General features: G+C 53.3%; 3 protein-coding genes across 3 annotated transcripts; 2 read left to right on the top strand and 1 right to left on the bottom strand.

Moving 5' to 3' along the window:
* Positions 1-264: 264 nt before the first annotated feature.
* CBY1 (chibby 1, beta catenin antagonist) lies at positions 265-3,615 on the top strand. Its single transcript, XM_075160009.1, has 5 exons — positions 265-320; positions 955-1,221; positions 1,687-1,792; positions 1,877-1,992; positions 3,027-3,615. The coding sequence occupies exons 2-5, from the start codon at positions 1,144-1,146 to the stop codon at positions 3,105-3,107; spliced, it is 381 nt and encodes a 126-aa protein (XP_075016110.1). The 5' UTR covers positions 265-320; positions 955-1,143; the 3' UTR covers positions 3,108-3,615.
* Positions 3,616-3,832: 217 nt separating this feature from the next.
* TOMM22 (translocase of outer mitochondrial membrane 22) lies at positions 3,833-5,864 on the top strand. Its single transcript, XM_075155260.1, has 4 exons — positions 3,833-3,987; positions 4,098-4,216; positions 4,552-4,669; positions 5,113-5,864. Exons 1-4 carry the CDS (start codon positions 3,880-3,882, stop codon positions 5,185-5,187), a joined length of 420 nt encoding a protein of 139 aa, XP_075011361.1. The 5' UTR covers positions 3,833-3,879; the 3' UTR covers positions 5,188-5,864.
* A 231-nt stretch (positions 5,865-6,095) lies between these two features.
* On the bottom strand, positions 6,096-16,012 carry JOSD1 (Josephin domain containing 1). Its single transcript, XM_075155249.1, has 5 exons — positions 15,941-16,012; positions 14,713-15,522; positions 10,289-10,417; positions 9,978-10,172; positions 6,096-8,577 (listed from the first exon to the last, which is right to left on the bottom strand). Exons 2-5 carry the CDS (start codon positions 14,895-14,897, stop codon positions 8,478-8,480), a joined length of 609 nt encoding a protein of 202 aa, XP_075011350.1. The 5' UTR covers positions 14,898-15,522; positions 15,941-16,012; the 3' UTR covers positions 6,096-8,477.
* Between the last annotated feature and the right edge of the window lie 1,063 nt (positions 16,013-17,075).

Below are 17,075 nucleotides of genomic sequence, written 5' to 3'. Positions count from 1 at the left end.
CGCCGAGAATACCCGAAGGCCCGTCAGCCAGGCCCTCCGGCGCGGCCTCCTCGGGCTTCCTCGCCCCCTCCCGAGGCGGCAGCCCCGGAGCATCCCTCGCCGCCATCCTCCTCACGGCAGCTGCCGCCCAGGCACGGCCGTGAGTCCCGTCCCGCCGCCTAGGCCTGAGGGCCGCCGCGGGGAGGAGCGGCGGAGCCCCGCCGTCGCTATGGCAACGCAACGGCCGCAAACCGCTCCCGGGGCACGCGGCAGCGGCGGCTGCGCCCACCGACGGGGTGACGGACGGGGAGCGCCGAGAGTAGGCGCAGCTCGCCGGAGAGGTGCTCTTTCCCCCCTACCCCCCTCCCCCGTAATTAAGGCGAACCCCGATGGAGCAGCCTGGCCTCGCCGCCCCCGCACCGCGGGGCTGACCCTACCACTCTGGGGCGGGGGGTGTGGAGTGGTGTTTCTCTCGCCGAGCCCGCTGGTTTCGCCAGTGAGATGTCGGGAGGGAAAACAGGACGTGGGACCGTCCCGGTGGCGGCCCGTGCGGCGAATAACGCTCTCCGCTTCTCCGCTCCCTTCTCCTCAGCGCTCCCCTTGGGTGGTACGGCCTGTGCCCGCCCCCGTGCCGGGCCGCGTGGCGCTGGGGATAGCTGCCGAGTGCGCCTGCGCGGGGGGCGGTGGCGGGGGGGGCGCGAGGGGAGGGGGCGGTGGTGGCGCCGGTGAGGGCGGGGGGGCCTCGCTTCGCGCTTACGGTGGTGCTGAGGCGTGACGTCGGGGGCGGCCTCGCGCCGTTCGCCCCCCTCCCCCCCCCCGGTTGGGTCACGTGGCGGCGGAGGTGCGAGGGGAGCCGGCGGGGCGGGGCGCGGTCCTGTCAGGGCGGCGGCGGGTGGGCCAGCGCCCCCCCCCCCGCCATTTCACCGTTTCTGAAGGGCGGGGCGCATGGCGTGAGGAGAACGGGTCTGGTCTTAGGTGGAAACCGGGCAGCGTCGGTGGAACTGCCGGAAAAGGGGCCGCCGGAGGAAACCCCATCCCCGCCGGTGCGGCCGTCTGGTTGCGTCACGGCTTCTAGCCTAGGCCCGGGACCAGCCGCGCCCCCCCGACTCGGGGAGCAGCACGAGGCCGTCGGGAGCGCCCCGTAGACCCAGCCGGCAGCGCGCGATGCCGCTCTTTGGGAACACGTTCAGCCCGAAGAAGACCCCCCCGAGGAAATGCGCCTCTCTCTCCAACCTGCACTTGGTGAGTCCCGTGGCTTGCCTGCGGGAATGCTTGCTCGGTGGCAGGGGGTGGGTGGCTCCTGCTGTGAGTGCCATAGCCCTTACAAGAGCCCCCAGCAGTGCCTCTTTCCTCCTGCGGTGCGGCACCATTTCTGATCACCAGTGACCAGATATGAAGGTAAAAATGGAATAGCTCAGGGAAGGGTCATCATCGCCCCACCCACAGCCCAGAACTTCCACCTAAAGCTTCTCACCAACGGTCTCTAAGCCCAGGGAGACGAGGGTGTGTTTGGGTGGGAGAAAGTGCAGGCACGGTAGTGCGAGGAGCCGGTCCTCTACTGCAGCAGTACGTGACTGAAGTAGGGTTTCAGGCTCCAGGGCCAGTTGGACCAGCAGCTTTCATTGGAATGCCAGTCGCTAAGAAGTGGGAGAGCAGGGGCTGGCTTTGGATTTCTGTAAAATGCTAAGTGTGATCTTCTCCCTGCAGCTGGATAGATCAACTCGTGAGATTGAGCTGGGCCTGGAGTATGGCATCCCCACCATGAACCTCGCTGGCCAGAGCCTCAAGTTTGAAAATGGCCAGTGGGTGGCAGGTAGAGTGCAGCTCAGCTTGCTTTGATCTGAAGTGGCCACGGTTGGCTGACAATGCCTATTTTGACCTCTTTCTTTCCTTCCAGAATCAGGAAGCTTCACAGGGGATCGCAGGGAAATGCAGCGCTTGCGCAAACGAAACCAGCAGCTCGAGGAAGAAAACAACCTCCTTCGGCTGAAAGTGGATATTCTGCTGGACATGGTGAGTCTTTGCCGAGCCGTCACCTGCCCGTAGCAGCGGAAATGCCTGAGCGAAGGGTGCTGGGACTGCCAAAGGAGGCCGTTCTCGCTGCACCCCGCTCTTTCCGCTTTACCCTGCTATACAAGACAACTTTAATGGCAAAGTGATTGTGGGAGTAAAGTCTGATCTCCTCTGCGGGAAGAGGGGAAGGTTCCCCCCACGGCAGAGCTTGACTTTCCTGAACGCTGTGACTGATTAGAGAGCAGCCCCTGCCAGTGCCGTGTCTCCTCTTTCCCTTTCTGCATGGAATACGCCATTTTCCTGCCCCTCTGGCCTCTTCCCTAACTGTGAAAGCGAGTTGTAGCCACCCTTTCTGGTCACAGAAGAGGAAAGCTTCCATCTGCTGTGACAAGTGGTGTGACATCTATTCCGTGTGTAAACCTATGGGTGAAAGAATTCCCAAGCCCTAAATAAACCGAAATTCAACCTTACCCAGAGATCACAGCTTTCACGCTTAAAATCTGGAGACGTTTTCAGTGAAATAGAATACATGTGTATTCTCAGTCTATTTTAGCCTTTATGTCAGTCCGAGCAAACGCTTACTGCTTCATCATTTTCCTTCCTTACGTTGTTCCCATGTTTTAAAACTGTCAAGCGGCTTTGGTGGCTGGAGCACCGCACTTAGCGGAAACCCCAGCTGCTCTCCAGGTTTTCCAGGCGATCTCTGTGAAGTGTGGAATCTCGGCTTCCTTCCCACTCACACGGGAAGGAATTCCCTCGCGCGGGTGCTGGCCTGCAGCTGTAAATCTCGGCGATGTCTCTGCAGAAAGGTTGTGCTGTGCAATCGGAAAAGCTTCCGAGGCATAAATGTCTCGCCGTGCGCACTGCCGCGACATGAGGAGCTTCTCCAGAGGGAGAGCAATCTCCGATCCCTCTACAGGGGTTTCGCCTCCTGCCGCGCGTCTCCGAGGCTGCGAGGTCGCAGATCCTGTCTTAGCCCCGCAGCTGTAGCGCGGGAGTAGCTCACGCTTGTCGTTGTTCGCTCTGTGTTGCAGCTCTCCGAGACCACAGCCGAGTCCCACCTGATGGAGAAGGAGCTGGAGGAACTGAAGAACCACAGCCGGAGGAGGAAGTGAGGAAGAAGAGGTGGCCGGAGGACGGGGAGCGAGGAGGCTGGCTCTGAGTCTCGGCTGCCCCCGCGCGCGGGACGCCGGCGCTGGCTCGGGCCTCCCAGCCGTCTTGGTACTGTGCGTGGGTACTTCGTTCCGCGGGTAACGAGGTGCCTCCAGCGTTGTGTGGTGCTGCGGGTACCGCGTCACGGCTGGTTCGGCTCCCCAGCGAGCCGTGCCGCCACGCTGTTAATTAACACTCGCCTTTTTTCTCAGAGCACTTTACCTTGCTAGGTTTCCTCACTAGGTACCCTCTTTCCTAAGGCAGCCTGGCCACGGGCGGTGGAGGAGATCCGCCTCCGGGCGGGCCCTTCCCAGCTTTCCGTGCTTAAACACGCAGGGAGACCTCCCGCCCGCCCGTCTGTCCCACCGGGGCTCGTAGCAGTGTCACCGCTTGCCGTTGGCGAGCGGGGTGCTGGACTTGCTTGTTCTCGAGGATTTTGCGTACTTTATATAAAAATTCGCATTTAAAACCAGAGTCTACGGCTGTTTGTTACGTACAGGGTCGTGCTGCGAGCTGGGGGGGGTGGGGGGGAACCGGGACCTGGGGGGAACCGGCACCGGCGGGCGGCCCGGGGGCGCCCCGCGGAGGGAGACGGCCGGCGCTCCTCCCGGCCGCCAGGAGCCGCTGCCTTCCCGCCAGCCCGTGCGGCGGGAGCACCGCCCCGCTTCCGGCGGCGCTCCGGCCGCCCTTCCGCTTCCTCTGGCTCGCCGCCCCCTCCGTCCCTGGCTGGTGGTGATGGCTGCCGCTGCGCCCCTGTCTCCGGAGGAGCTGCTGCCCAAGGGCGGCTCGGGCAAGGCCGAGGAGCTGGAGGACGAGCTGGAGGAGGAGGAGGACGACGAGGAGGTAGCGGGGCGGCTGGCGGCGGGCCGGGCCGGGCCGGAGCGGGCGGGCGGGGTGACCCCGGCGGGCGCGCAGGGCCGGGGCGGGCCTGACGCGGTGCGTGCCGCCCGCAGCTGGACGAGACGCTGGCGGAGCGGCTGTGGGGGCTGACGGAGATGTTCCCCGAGAGCGTCCGCTCGGCGGCCGGAGCCACCTTCGACCTGTCGCTGACGGTAGCGCAGAAGATGTACAGGTGAGGCAGCGCCGGGCCGGGCGGGAGTCCCTCGGGAGCGGTCCTGCGGGCTGCCGGCTGCGTGCGGGGCGGCTCCGCCGGCTCTCACCGCGGCTTTGGCCTCTAATAGCGCGGTGCGGGGCGGGCGGGGAGCGGCCGGGCCGCGGTCTTTGTTTCTCGGCAGCGTGGGCAAAGCCGGGCGGGGGGGAGGTGCTGCGGATGGGCCACCTCGGGGCTGGGGGGGCACTGGGGGAAGACTTTTGTCGGAGGCACGGGAAGGAAACGCGAGAGAAGCCTAGTGCCTGTAAGAAGCAGCTGAGGAACCGATTCTTATTAACGTGCTTTCTCCTCCCTAGATTCTCCAGGGCAGCTCTGTGGATCGGGACCACCTCCTTCATGATTCTGGTTCTTCCTGTCGTCTTTGAAACTGAAAAACTGCAGATGGAGCAACAGCAGCAGCTGCAGCAGCGACAGGTGAGGCGGGAACACCCCGGCCCTCTCCGCTGGCCCTTCAGCAGCCTTCCTCCCGGTTACCGGCTGTTGAAGGAGCTTAGGGAACAGAGTGCAGTTTGTTACACGTTGTGGCCTCGTTCATCCCACCACATGCTCTGGTTGGATGTGCCAATGGGACAGTCTTGCCAATTCCCAGTAACAGGCTGGCGGCAAACTCTGGCAAACGCAACCTGGCTTTCGCTGAGCCGAAATACGCAGCGAGGGCTGCACAACGTCCAAACGTACCCCGTTTGCATTTGGTGTGGCCAAGCATTAACCTTGGTTGTCACAGCAGGGGAGGAACTGATACTGCAAAACGCTGCTGGTGCCTTTGGGGTCCTGCCGAGTGGCTGCGGGAGGGGAGGGCAGCGCGTGGCAGCCATCCCGTGTCCTCACAGCCCCTCAACTGACCGTTTTTATTCCAGATCCTCCTCGGACCCAACACGGGGCTCTCGGGGGGAATGCCAGGGGCCCTGCCTCCACTGTCTGGAAAAATCTAATTTGTGAAAGCTGCGTTGGATTTGTATCATGTGGGAAGACCTTGAGATTATGGTATATTGAACTGTTGATTTGTTGGGTCAGGGCATTTTTTTGTTTGTTTGTTTTTATTTTTGGTTCTCTGTTGGGACATTGACCTGTTCATGATGAGGGGGGGAAGCCCCCTCCCTGGACCTGACAACAGCTCCTGTCTGCGTCCTCCCCCCCATAGAAGTCGTGAATCTTTCCTTTTACGCAATCAGCACGCCATAACCAGTTACAGAGACTTGAAGCGGGAGAGTTCCTCTCCCAGACTCCTTGCCCCCCACAAAACCGCCCCCGGGGGCACAAGTCAGGCTTTGAAAGGCAGCAGCCAAACAAAGCAAATCTTTCTGGGCTGACTCGGAGCCTAAGGACACCGGTGACGGGAGCCCTGTCCCAGCAGGCGAAGCAAAGGAAGGAGGGGTGCGGGTAGCTGTGCCCTGTGGAAAACGCTCTTGGGAAGACGCGCGTGCAAAAACACTTTCACTGCAACTTTGTGTGTGTGCGCGTGCGTGCATACCGAGGGAGCAGCAGGCCAGGTTCAAGACGATCACATCCGCACTGATCCTCTGCCTCATAAAGTAGAACTTCAGATATCAGCTGCGTATTTTTTTGTATTGAATATTAAATAAATCCAACCTGAGCAGTGTGGTTTTAATAGATGTCCTTTAGGGAGGCTCAGTTCTTTCAGAGCTGTCGGTGGCTCTGCGGGTCGAGTCCCTTCTGCTTCCTGTGGGGCGTGGCCGTGGGGGAAAGGATAGACATGGCTTTGTCACCTTCAGGTGGCTGAGAAAGCTTTGCATGGCTTCAGGAAGCTCTCAGAGAGGTGACTCCATCTCGGCACCAGTGACTGACTTTTTGAGGTTCTTAACTCTCAGAAAGCTTGCAGTTTTATAACCAAAGAAAAAAAAAAAATTTTATTTTTCCTTTACATACTTTGTTACAGAACAATTCAGCTGAACATACAGAAGTGATAGGACGTTTATATGGAAATGTTTTTTTCCATTTTTAATATTTGGTTAAACAAAATACATCTCTGTAAACAAACTCAAGACAAGGCTCTAACAAAACCAAACAAGCAAGAAAACAAACAGGCTTCCCCGCTCCCAGGCGGTGGGATTGGACCAGCGTGCCCACCTCTCAGGCACAGCAGCCTCGCCCCCCATGGGGGTGTGATCCTACACTTTCCCTTTACCTGAGCAGCTGGATCACACTGTTCCCCCCCCCCCACGGGAAAGGTGCTGACACACAAGGAGAGGAAAGTAGCCCCAAAATATTTTAAAACATCTTTGCATATTGTGCACTGATCTGTTGGCTTGCAGTTTCCATGCAAATGGGGTTTCTCCAAAGTGCGACTTTAACCAGCACAGAAAATGTTGCTGTTGAGATTTATTTTTTTCCCCCTCTTGAAGAAATGGCTTCAAGTCACAAGCAGAATGCCTGCAGGCTGCGCATCCTGCCTGTAAAGTGTTTAAAAACTCCGCCAGCTGGTATCGGTCAGTGGAATGTGTTACGAAATAGGACTTTTTATAGAAACGTTGGGTCTTTAAAACGTAAGAGCTATTTGCCCTTGACTGCAGGAGGCTGTGCTCCAAAGACTGCAAAATGGTGCTTGCCAGACATCCGGGGGTCAGCAAACATCATCGTCCCGTCGTCACATGGCCTCTGTTCTCTGTTCAGAAGGTGCACGTATGGTGGTCTCTCAGCTTCAAACACCCGCTCGTGCTTTGTGGCACTCTCAAGAGAAAAATAACTGAGAAAAGGTAGTTACAACCCCTCTCCTTTCGCAAGCTCAAACACCAGTAATGAGACTTTCCTGCATGACAGAGCAGGAGGATCCTTCAAGCTCCGTCACGTCCTGGAGATTGCTGTTGAATGGAGACATCCCATGCATAAAGGAGGGAAGCAAATGGCAGCTCACCCAGGAAGAGCTAAACGCAAAGAAGTTTGTTCCAAATTTAACGTTTCCTTCTCCTGCTGTGGAAGGCATGACTGAGCTACAGCTCACCCAGGTGACTGGGAAACAGCCGGCGGAGATTCCTCTTAGCGTCTCCATGTCTAGTTACTCTTCCCCGCGGAAGGGAGGAGAGGAAAAAGTGATTCATCCATTAACGGAATGTTTGTCGGCCAACACTAAAAGAGAGGTTGGTTCAACTACCAGGCCAGGGTCTCTCTAACGCCGAAGGCTCTGGTTGACTCTCTGCATCTCCCACATTATCAGCTCGTAACTATAAAAAGGGCAAAACCCAACTATTACAAAGGCTTCCCTCCTCAGCCGATTTTTGCTTTGTAACTTCACCTCTTTCTGGGACATTTCACATGATGTTCATGACTGTGGGCTAGGCTTCTGGAAAGAGGAAAATAAAAGGGAATGAATTCCTCTCAAAACCCCTTCAGTTTTATTCCTCTCTCTGAGCAGTCCCTGAACTACTGTGTGACCATGCAGAAAACCAAAATAGATACTAAAAAAAGAAAAAAAACCCCAACATAGCACAAAGAAACACAAGCAGACTACGGCCTCTCTCCAGTTCAGAAACTCGATACTCCTCAATTAGCCTGTGCTTGCTGTTTCCACGTCGCCTTAGCCAGCCACATGCTGCTGAACAACCGCTCACCACATACATAAATCCCTGGAGACACTAGGGAAGAATCCTCTAGCTACCTAAAGAATTTCTTGAAAGATGACTCTGTTTTTATTATTGTTTTCTCATTCCTGGCACAAGCCATCCCTAAGAAGCAGAGGGTCGTGCTGAGCACCGTACCATTCCTAGTGTTTGAGAGTGTCCTGAGAGACCCTTAGGAATTGCAAACGTCTTCATGACGACTTGTTTTGGAGGGGGAGACTTGCGAAGAGGCGGCAGCGCGCTTGGCCCTGCTCCTCCCCAGCAAGCCCCAGAGGGAGCAGTGTCCCGCCACACGCGGCCTCAACCAATGCGGAGAAAGGGAGGCCAGAGGCTTCCAGACACCCTAGCCCCAAAGCCCAGTTTTAAAGAGCGCAATGCCTTCTACCTAGCTGAAGGGCATGCAGCTCATCCGCCTTTGCAGTTAAAGTGATTGGCTTCCAGTTTCCTCCACTCTGCCCTCAATTCTTCCCCATCCACCCCCCCTCAATGTCCTGCGCCGTTGCCCTATTGCACCAAGGAAGGAAGAGAAGAGCCTAACAAAGGAAGTTCCAGACGAGAAGAGTCAGGGCACCCGTTATCCAGGTTTCAGGACATCAGGAGTTCAGTAAAGGGGAAGAGCTGTAGTGGGAGGACAAAGTCGGTCCGGGTCACACGTCAGCTCTCCAGCTCTGATGTGCTTCCACCTCCTCTGGCACCACCAGCAGGAGTTCACAGTTCTTTCCTCTCAGCTGGTGTTTCAAAAATTTCCTATCATAAAGAAAAGCAGAAATAAGCACTACTGAATGTAGAACTTCGTTGTCTTCTACAACAACTAAACGCAACTAACTCTGCAAACATGACAAAAAATGGCTGGGAAACCCACACATGCTGTCTTTAGTTATTTTCTGACAAAAAAAAAAAAAGCCCAAATATTAAACTTGCCCCACGAGATTCAACACCTCTAACCCAGCGAGTTGTTGCAGAATCAGATAAGCATGACCTTAACCTCAGCAGAGAGGTCTATATACATATCACTTTCCAATTTTCCAAGGTGGCAAAAATAAAATTAAAACCAAGTTCAGTTTCTTCAGATCTCTGCGATCAAGAATCCCACTGTATTTTAAAATATTTCCAACAAATCTGGAATACTTGCGGGAAAAACACCCCATCATTTAGACGTCCTTATCACACCTTGTAGGAGCAGTGTACCGCCTGGTCATTTGACATGGTTCTGCAGCCCCTTTCTGCCCATAAGCTTTTTTTAATACCAAACTTGGATTATCACCAATAACTAAGAAAGTCAAATCAGTGTTTTCTCTGATGTCTTTTGGCCCGGATTTCCAAAATTCCCTATATAGGAAGCCCTTATTTATTGCTGAAGAACAGCACACCCAGGATAAAATCCACCAGAAGCTCTGCACAGCAGTTCCAGAACTGCGTTACTTTATCCCAGAAGCTCACAAAAGGCTGACATTCACTTTACCAAGACTTTAATGGCATGGTAGGCTCTGCAAATTTGCTCATGTGCAATCCTTACCTCAGAACAAGTCTAGCTGAGGCAGCAAAGCTGCTAGTAGGCTTTAGAACAGGATGGAATGGAAGCTGAATGGCAACTAAGAGCACGTGAGACTTTGCAGTCAAAGTAATTACACCAACCATCTCGTGTTAAGATTGAAGAGGGGAGTCAAGCCAGAAGCACAGCATACACTTACATAGGCAGGTGACTCCTAGCAAGCAACTTTCACTGGAATCTTCTAATCTGGAAAGCCTTTTGCTGGGAACACGCACACAGATTGCTACTAAAGTGGCAACAAGAGGATGATACTCTAGCATTTGAGGAGAGGGCGAGGCAGAGCACATCTCGTTGCACGTGTCACCCACTCATACCAGACTTGGCCTCTACCTTCATCACTAGTGACAAAGTCAGCCATGTAAGAGACAAAGTCGGGCTCTCCTGAGCTCACAGAGATCACCACCAGCGAAAGCATTTCCATAGCTTTGCACAAACGGGGAATAAATCTAAGTGGAGGCACATGAACTTTATTACTCTCAAATCTTTGCTATTGATATTCAACCGTAAATGTTTCAGCTGCTAACTGTTTAAGGACAGATTCCCCACGACTAACAGGGAAGGATTTGAGGAGGAACAGGATACAAAAAAACCCTACCTGAGCTCGCTTTCACCTCCAATCCACTCAGGCACCTTGAGTTTGGAGTCGAGGTTGTAGTAGGTGCCTCCCACCTCCCGGACACAGATCCAGTGCTGTCGCTTGAGGGGGAGCTTCAAGGGGCCCCAGCAAAGGCTGGAGGGCAGATTCATGATGAAGCCCATCACGTTAGACAGGGCAATGACGTTAACATCCCTGAAAGAGTGCGGGAAACAAGACAGCAATAAGATTATATTCTGGTACTTTTACTTCATCTCTTTCTTGTTTTTACAAACAGCAGCCATCTCCAGAATTACACGACTTCTCGGTACCTGCGTTTGTCCCACCAAACCGCCTCATAGCCTTTGGTCTGAAGCGCTGCCATGATCACGTTCACATCATAGTTTCCGTTTCCCAGCATGCTCTTCTTGTGGGGCGTCACCATGGTGTTGGGAGACAGCCTGCAAACAGAACAGGAGACTGCTCTAGCAGGCATTCGCGGAACCTACATTCCACAGTTGGAACGGGCTACTTGCTGTATAACCTGAAGCCCATTTTCAGGGGTTTTGTGTTTAAACAAAAGCTCCCTTCCAACCCAAACTATTCTATGATTCTATTCCGTCCCCCCTTATCACTCAACAAAGGGGCTGAGAGGGCTAAATAACAGATTAAGGATAACTTTGATGTACAAAGCCTCCAAAGATCCTAGCTTTGATGTGAAAGAGACCGCAAAGCAGGAAGCTCTTTTTCCCCTCCTTGAACTGGTACTTCTGAAGGATGCTTCAGTTATTTTTTCCTCAATTCATGGATGGAGTAAATGCCAGTTTGCCATTTAGAACAATGGCTATCACAATTTCAAGAGTTCCAACAGTCAACACCAGTCTTGAAGACTGGATGAGATAACAAGAGGCAGGGCGGGTTGGCTGCAGAAAAGGTTATTCTCCCCCACTCCCTGCTGGTAAATGAAAGAAGTATTCAGACACAAAGCTGTGAAGATACTTGGGCTTGGGAGCTTTCTAAAGCATTGCTGTTGCTATATGATTAAAAAAATATCTGCTGCTGTAGGTAGCTAAACAGCTAACCTTGTTGCAAACACATCTCTTCAGCCTTAATCCATAAGCTTGCCTAGACATCCCTTGCATTACTATAGCATCTAAAAATCCAAAATCACAGTCCATCATGTTGCACACAAAAATAAGACAGCCTTTGCACAAATGCAGATAATGGATGCAAGGCATAAAACATGGAGACACATGGCAAAAAAAACCAGTTAGACACTTTTATTATTTTATGGGTTTTCCCCCAAGAAATTTTGTAAGGAAGGGAAACAAGGGATTGAATTATTATGAAGGTGACAGACAGGCTTCAACAGCTAGAAGAGCAAGCACAGGGGGAAACTGGGAGCAGAGAGCAGCGAGGTTCTCATCCCAAACCAAAGGAAGTCAAGCCTGAGATCAATTCTATTGTGATGAGTTGCTCTTTTGATTGGTAAGGACTCAATTAGCTCTGCTGGCACAAGCTTCAGATGTTTCATATCATCCAAATACCCACATTTCACCTGCCTCTCCCTCATGTCAACTTGGCCCCCGAAACTCCTGATGTTCCTGCATGTTTTCCACTCGGCCTTTAGCACAGTGGAAGTTCTGCAGGCATATTTTGTCCAGTGAAAATCCCTCAGCCTTTCTGCATTCCTCCCCTGACAACATAAGGCATTTGACAAGAAGAAGAAAGCAGTGGATTGAGTAGGGAGTTTCAGACCAGCCAAGGCTAGAGAGGCTACAGACAGGTAGCTTTTTGCATCAGCCTTGAGTTTTCTTGCAGTGGAACAGACTGCAGCAGAACAGTCTGGGAAGTGACTTAACTACAGAAGGGAGAAGAGTCCAAAACAACGTAATAGGAAAAGCTATTAATACCCACCACTGGGCATTTCCGAGCAAGGCAGTGACGTTTTCAGAGAGTCATGGTTTCCAGTCTCCAAAGCTCTGCTGTATTTTACTAATCACAGAGATGCTACTGTAGCTTGTCACAGCTCTTCCAGCATCTCCATAAAGCAAGATCACTTGGCTACAACTAATTCCTCAAGATCATTGCTTCAACCTATTAACTCTCACGAGCGCCAGCAAGCTAGAAAAGCCTTCCAATTAACAGAGCCCTTTGTGTTTGCACAAGCACCCTCTGGTGGCACCGTTTTCCAGAGACAAGCTTATTTGAGAACTGAAAGAACACATTTATCTTTGTTCCCTCCCGTAACTTTCAAAGCCCCAGAAATGAGATGAAGAGACCAAAAGAGGCGACACACTCAAAGAATTGGTACCCGTGATCAAACTTTCACCAAGAATCGCCTCAACGTCTCTATTCACACACATCTAAATAGGGTCCACAATCATCAGCCGAAGGATTCTCATTAGACAAGGAATTAAGTTGCCTCCCCAAAGTTAATTTTTTTTATCTAAACACTAAGCTGAGGAAGACTGACAAAGTTGCACAGAAATGCAGGTAATAATCCTCCTGAGCTTTCTAAGTCAGAAACTTTCATCAACATGTTGTCTTAACACCATGGGCTCCAAGATTCCTGTACGCAGTTGTCTTTCCTAATCAGGTCTCAATACACAGACTCCAGTGAAGCGAAGAGATTTTGTTTGTATCTCCATGCAACATTTGGAATATGCAATCTTACTTCCTGAAACAAAAGCCAGAGGAACATCAAAAAGGTATTTCTTGTGCTAGAAGAAAGAAGAGAAGGACTACAAAATCAGAGGCGAGCTCGAACCAAGTTTTGGCATACAGTTGAGATGATAATCATCAGACTACACTGGCCTTATGCAATGGGATGCAGCAAAAGGGAAACTAATGATTAAGCAATGTGGTTCAATCATTCTTCAAGGGACATGGTAAAAGCTACAGAAAGCTTAAGCTTATTTGTGATTTCGTTACCTTGTCAACACCGGGTTTAAAAATCACACCTCACAACATTTTTGCAGCTTATTAAAAATATTCATCAGTCCTTTATCAAAGTCATCAACACACAGAATATGACTACAGACAGGAAAGACATATGGAAAAATGATGTAAAAAGGGCAACTAAATCCACACTTCTTAAAGGCAAGTCGAAGAGCTAGACATGAGTAGTAACCCAACAGAAATGCAAAGGTAGGGGCCATTCCTAAGCATAGCTTATAGCTTATCCATTTCTAAGAGGAATTTCCACATATATTTCCGTACTTCCACGGGGCTGAATCAATCTGTGTATCTTGATCTGAATATTAGGATGGAACAACATCAGGTTGGAATCAAAGACAAATTTTCCCTTCTAGGGCAAGAGATCTGACAAGACTAACATCCCAGCTCTTTCTGAGAGGTTTCATGCTGCACACTAATTCTCTCTCACCAAACCCAATGAAAGCCAACTAATTAGATCATCACACTCCTACCACATGAACTGCCTTTGTTTGCTTCAGGCCAATAGCAATCCATCTGTGATTAAGATTATGACAATTGCTGCTCTGGAACAAAACCTTAGAGTCTTTACACTGGACAAAGAGTGCCTTGAGCCTGCCGCAGACCAGCTCCACTTCACCAACAGGAATTTTGTTTACAACACTATCATAAATAGCATTTCAATCCAGTATTTGCTGTTTTTTTCTTTTGCCAAAAACAGACATGTGTTTGATGACTCAAGCACCAGTTTCATAAACCTGCTGATTTTCAGGACAGCAGCAACAGGCGCACAGCTCGCTGCTCATCAGCACAGGGTACTGTGACTGCCTTGTCCAACAGTACCTGCGTAACCGCTGCCATGAAGCGCGATTTCCTACCTGTCACAAACACAAGATGCTGTCAACTGCTGGTAATGGGCACTCAAGCGTAACTTATGCAACGTTTACATCTGCAGATTGAAATTCAGAGAAGACCCCTTTTCCTATTTGATTACTTAGCTTCATCAATGAAAGGTCACCAGAATTTTCAAAGGCACATGCAGAATTTCCAAAAAGCATCGAAACAGCATAAAAGAAACACTGAACAAAATATGAGCTATTGTACAGGCCCCATTAATAATTTAAATTTATCCCAGTAAAACTCAAACCACTTTTATTAATTATCTGAGGCTGCTGGGAAACATTTAGCAATGCCACAGAAAATGGGGATCTAGCCACTGAAATTAAATCCAGTTTGAGAGAGTACACAGGGTCTTGCTGCACGGAAAAAAAAACATAATATTTGAAGACCTTCACTTGACCACTTGAATAAGGAGTCACTCATTCGGCAAAGCTCCTAATTTCCAAAAAACTTAGATGTGTTGTGGTGCTAAATCAAGAAGTTTTTATGATGACCCATTTGTCATTCCTGCTGCCTTCACTCTCCCAAGCCAATCCCAAAATCCGTTACTAACATCAAGATAACATACCTACACGAGGGCAGGGACAAAAATATGGAAGACGGGTAGAAGATGCATTAAGGTGGGTAGGGGAGAAGACAGCAGTCCAACCACATGACAGCATCTGCAATAAAGCCCTTGGACACAAAACTGGCAGCCATAATAGTTTAAGAAACAAGTAAAAGGAGAGAGAATTTCTGCATGGAGAGAGGAAAAAAAGAAGGCGGGGGGCAATTTAAAAAAGAAGCTACATTCAGTTCAAAGCAGTGGCACACTCTGAACCCCTCTTTTGCTCTATTCTTCCGCCCAAAAAAGATCTGAAAATTCCTCTGAGCAGCAGAGGACAAGGGGAAGCTAACGCCAGTGCAGAGAGTATCCTACCTCTGAAAAATCTCCTGTAGGGTTTCCCTAGTGAAGGCGTTGCTGTCCTGGAAGACATTGTTGAGGGCATGGAGGGCACACAGCTCCCTACGCTGCTTCTCATGGTAAATATGCAGTGGTGGTAGCTGGGGTGGCTCTGGTGATTCCGATTTGGTCTTGTCACCTTTCCATGGCACGCAACTCATTTTCGCATAGGGTGGATGGAGAGTAGGTGGTGAGAAATGAAGGAGGCTGAAGCTTCTTCCTCCACAGTCACAACAGCAGCCCAGTGCCCCTTTCTTTTGCAGGCTAGTGCTGCTTCCAGCTCACAAACCCTCCTCTTGTGCTTCAGTTTATTCAGTAATTGCCTCTGATGGCTGGTTTTAAAAACCACATAAAGATCTGCAACATATTTTTCCTCCCTCCTCCCATACCCCATAAAATGTAGTACTTCCCTCCCGCCAGAGAAAAAAAAAAAAGTCAAAAGATAAGAATTCCCTTAGTCTCAAGGTACCAGCTGGAATTTATCACATCGCTCCTTTTCTTCCATCTCCTTTGGTCTACAGTGCCACTAAAAAGGTACCCAGAGCAGGTAACAAAGAGAGGCCCACCCCCAAAGTGCCAAAACGGAGAAGATGAAGCCAGCTTCTGGTGCTGCCTATGGGAGCACAGGGTGGTTAAGGACTTATCAGCTGCATTCCTCCATTCCTTTGGGAATGACTGAATCCTGGCAAGATGATGCCAACAGCTCAGGAAAGGAAACCGCTTCTTGCTAGGCCACAAAAAAACCCAGGTCCAGGCTCCGGGGAAGGCAATTCCTCACAAGTCACCCTGCACTCCGGCAAAGGGAAGTCTCCATTAGCAATGAGAAGAGGCAACACAAAGCCCGTGGGAGCGAGGGGAGGGCAGGCAGCAGGCGGGACCAGCCCCAAGGCCTGCCTCGCACCTTCCCACCCCGGCCCTCCCCACCCCGCGCTCTCACAACAACAACCACCACCACCACCACCCCCAGCCCCACCCCCCTGGGCGGCAGCCGCTTCCCACCGCCAAGGCCCAGCCCCGCACCCCGGCCCCAGCAGCCCCCCGGCAGCCCCGTCCCCCCCGCGCTGAGGAGAAGCCCCCTCCTAACCCCCTCCCCCAACCCCCGCCTGGCAACCTCCCCGCCCCCCGGGCCTCGCTGCCGGGCCGAGGCGCCCGCCCTTCCCCTCAGGAGGGACGCAAGGGGAGCCGCTGGGCCCCGCCGCCTCACCCGCTCCTCGGCCCGGCCGCCCCACACCAACGGCCACCCGCGCATGCGCGCCGGGCCCCGCTCTTACACACACCCACCCCCCCCTCCGCCCCGTGACCCCCTCCCCCCGCGGCGCGCGTGCCCCGCGGCCCGCCCCGCACGCGCCGACGTCGCGCGCCCCCTGACGTCAGCGAGCGGCGCGAGGGGGCCCGAGGGGAGAGGTGCGAGGGGCGGGGGCGGCGGCGAGACGGCCTGTCCCGCGCCCCGGGACCGCAGCGGAACCGGTGCCCGCCTCCGAACCGCAGCCGGCTTTTCGGTTCGCCCCCGAAACGTCCCTGGAGCCAGAAGCGCGGCGCGGACGTGGGCCGCGGCGTGGCTCGCGGGCTTCGTGCCCGGAGCGGGGCAGGCAGCCGGCTGGGTTTGCTGCCGGGGCGCGGGCAGGACTTGGCGGGGGAATGCCCCGGCGCGCAGCTTGCGGCAGGCAGGGATCGTTCCTGGCCCTGCGGCTGATTTGCCGCATAACCTCAGGCGAGTTAATTTCCCTGAGCTTCAATTTCCCTTCTCGCCTGCTTAATTAATAAGAGCGCCGAGTCTCACGCTGTGATAAATAAGCCGGGACAAGTGAAGTGGTTTACCGCCTGGTGAATAAACATAAATCCTCCCCGGCTTCGCTTTGTGCCAGGCTGGAGCTTGTGGCGGTTGAGAAGCGGGTGCGTGACCCGGCGGAGGAACAGGACGGGCAGCTTTCCCGCCGGCCCGCCCGCCGCTTCGGGGTCACCCGCCTGCCCGCAAAACCCCTCAGCGGGCGGGATTTTTTCCTTGGAGCCGGCGGCCCTCCCGCGGGCGTGCCCCCCCTCGCCGTCTGAACACGGCGGGCTCGCACGGCGAGCGGCGGAGGGGCTTTCTGTCAGGAGCCCAGGGCCTGAGGGGGCGGCGGGCCCCTTTGCTGACCCCCGACCGACCGCGGGAGCTGGCGGCTTCCTGAGCAAAGCGTGAGCGCTGCCGGCACGCCGGGCCTCCGACGCCCGGGCTGCTCAGCGACGCCCGTCACCTCAGCGGAGCGCCCGGCCGGGACAGCCGGGCCGGCGGCTTGAAGGAACACTCGGCGCGCTTCCTCCCGGTTTCATTGGCTCACACAACTGTCCGTGAAAAAAAT

Source organism: Calonectris borealis, chromosome 1 (genome assembly GCF_964195595.1).
Source record: "Calonectris borealis chromosome 1, bCalBor7.hap1.2, whole genome shotgun sequence".
Classification (NCBI taxonomy): Eukaryota; Metazoa; Chordata; class Aves; order Procellariiformes; family Procellariidae; genus Calonectris; species Calonectris borealis.
This window is presented reverse-complemented; position numbering and strand designations above follow the sequence as displayed.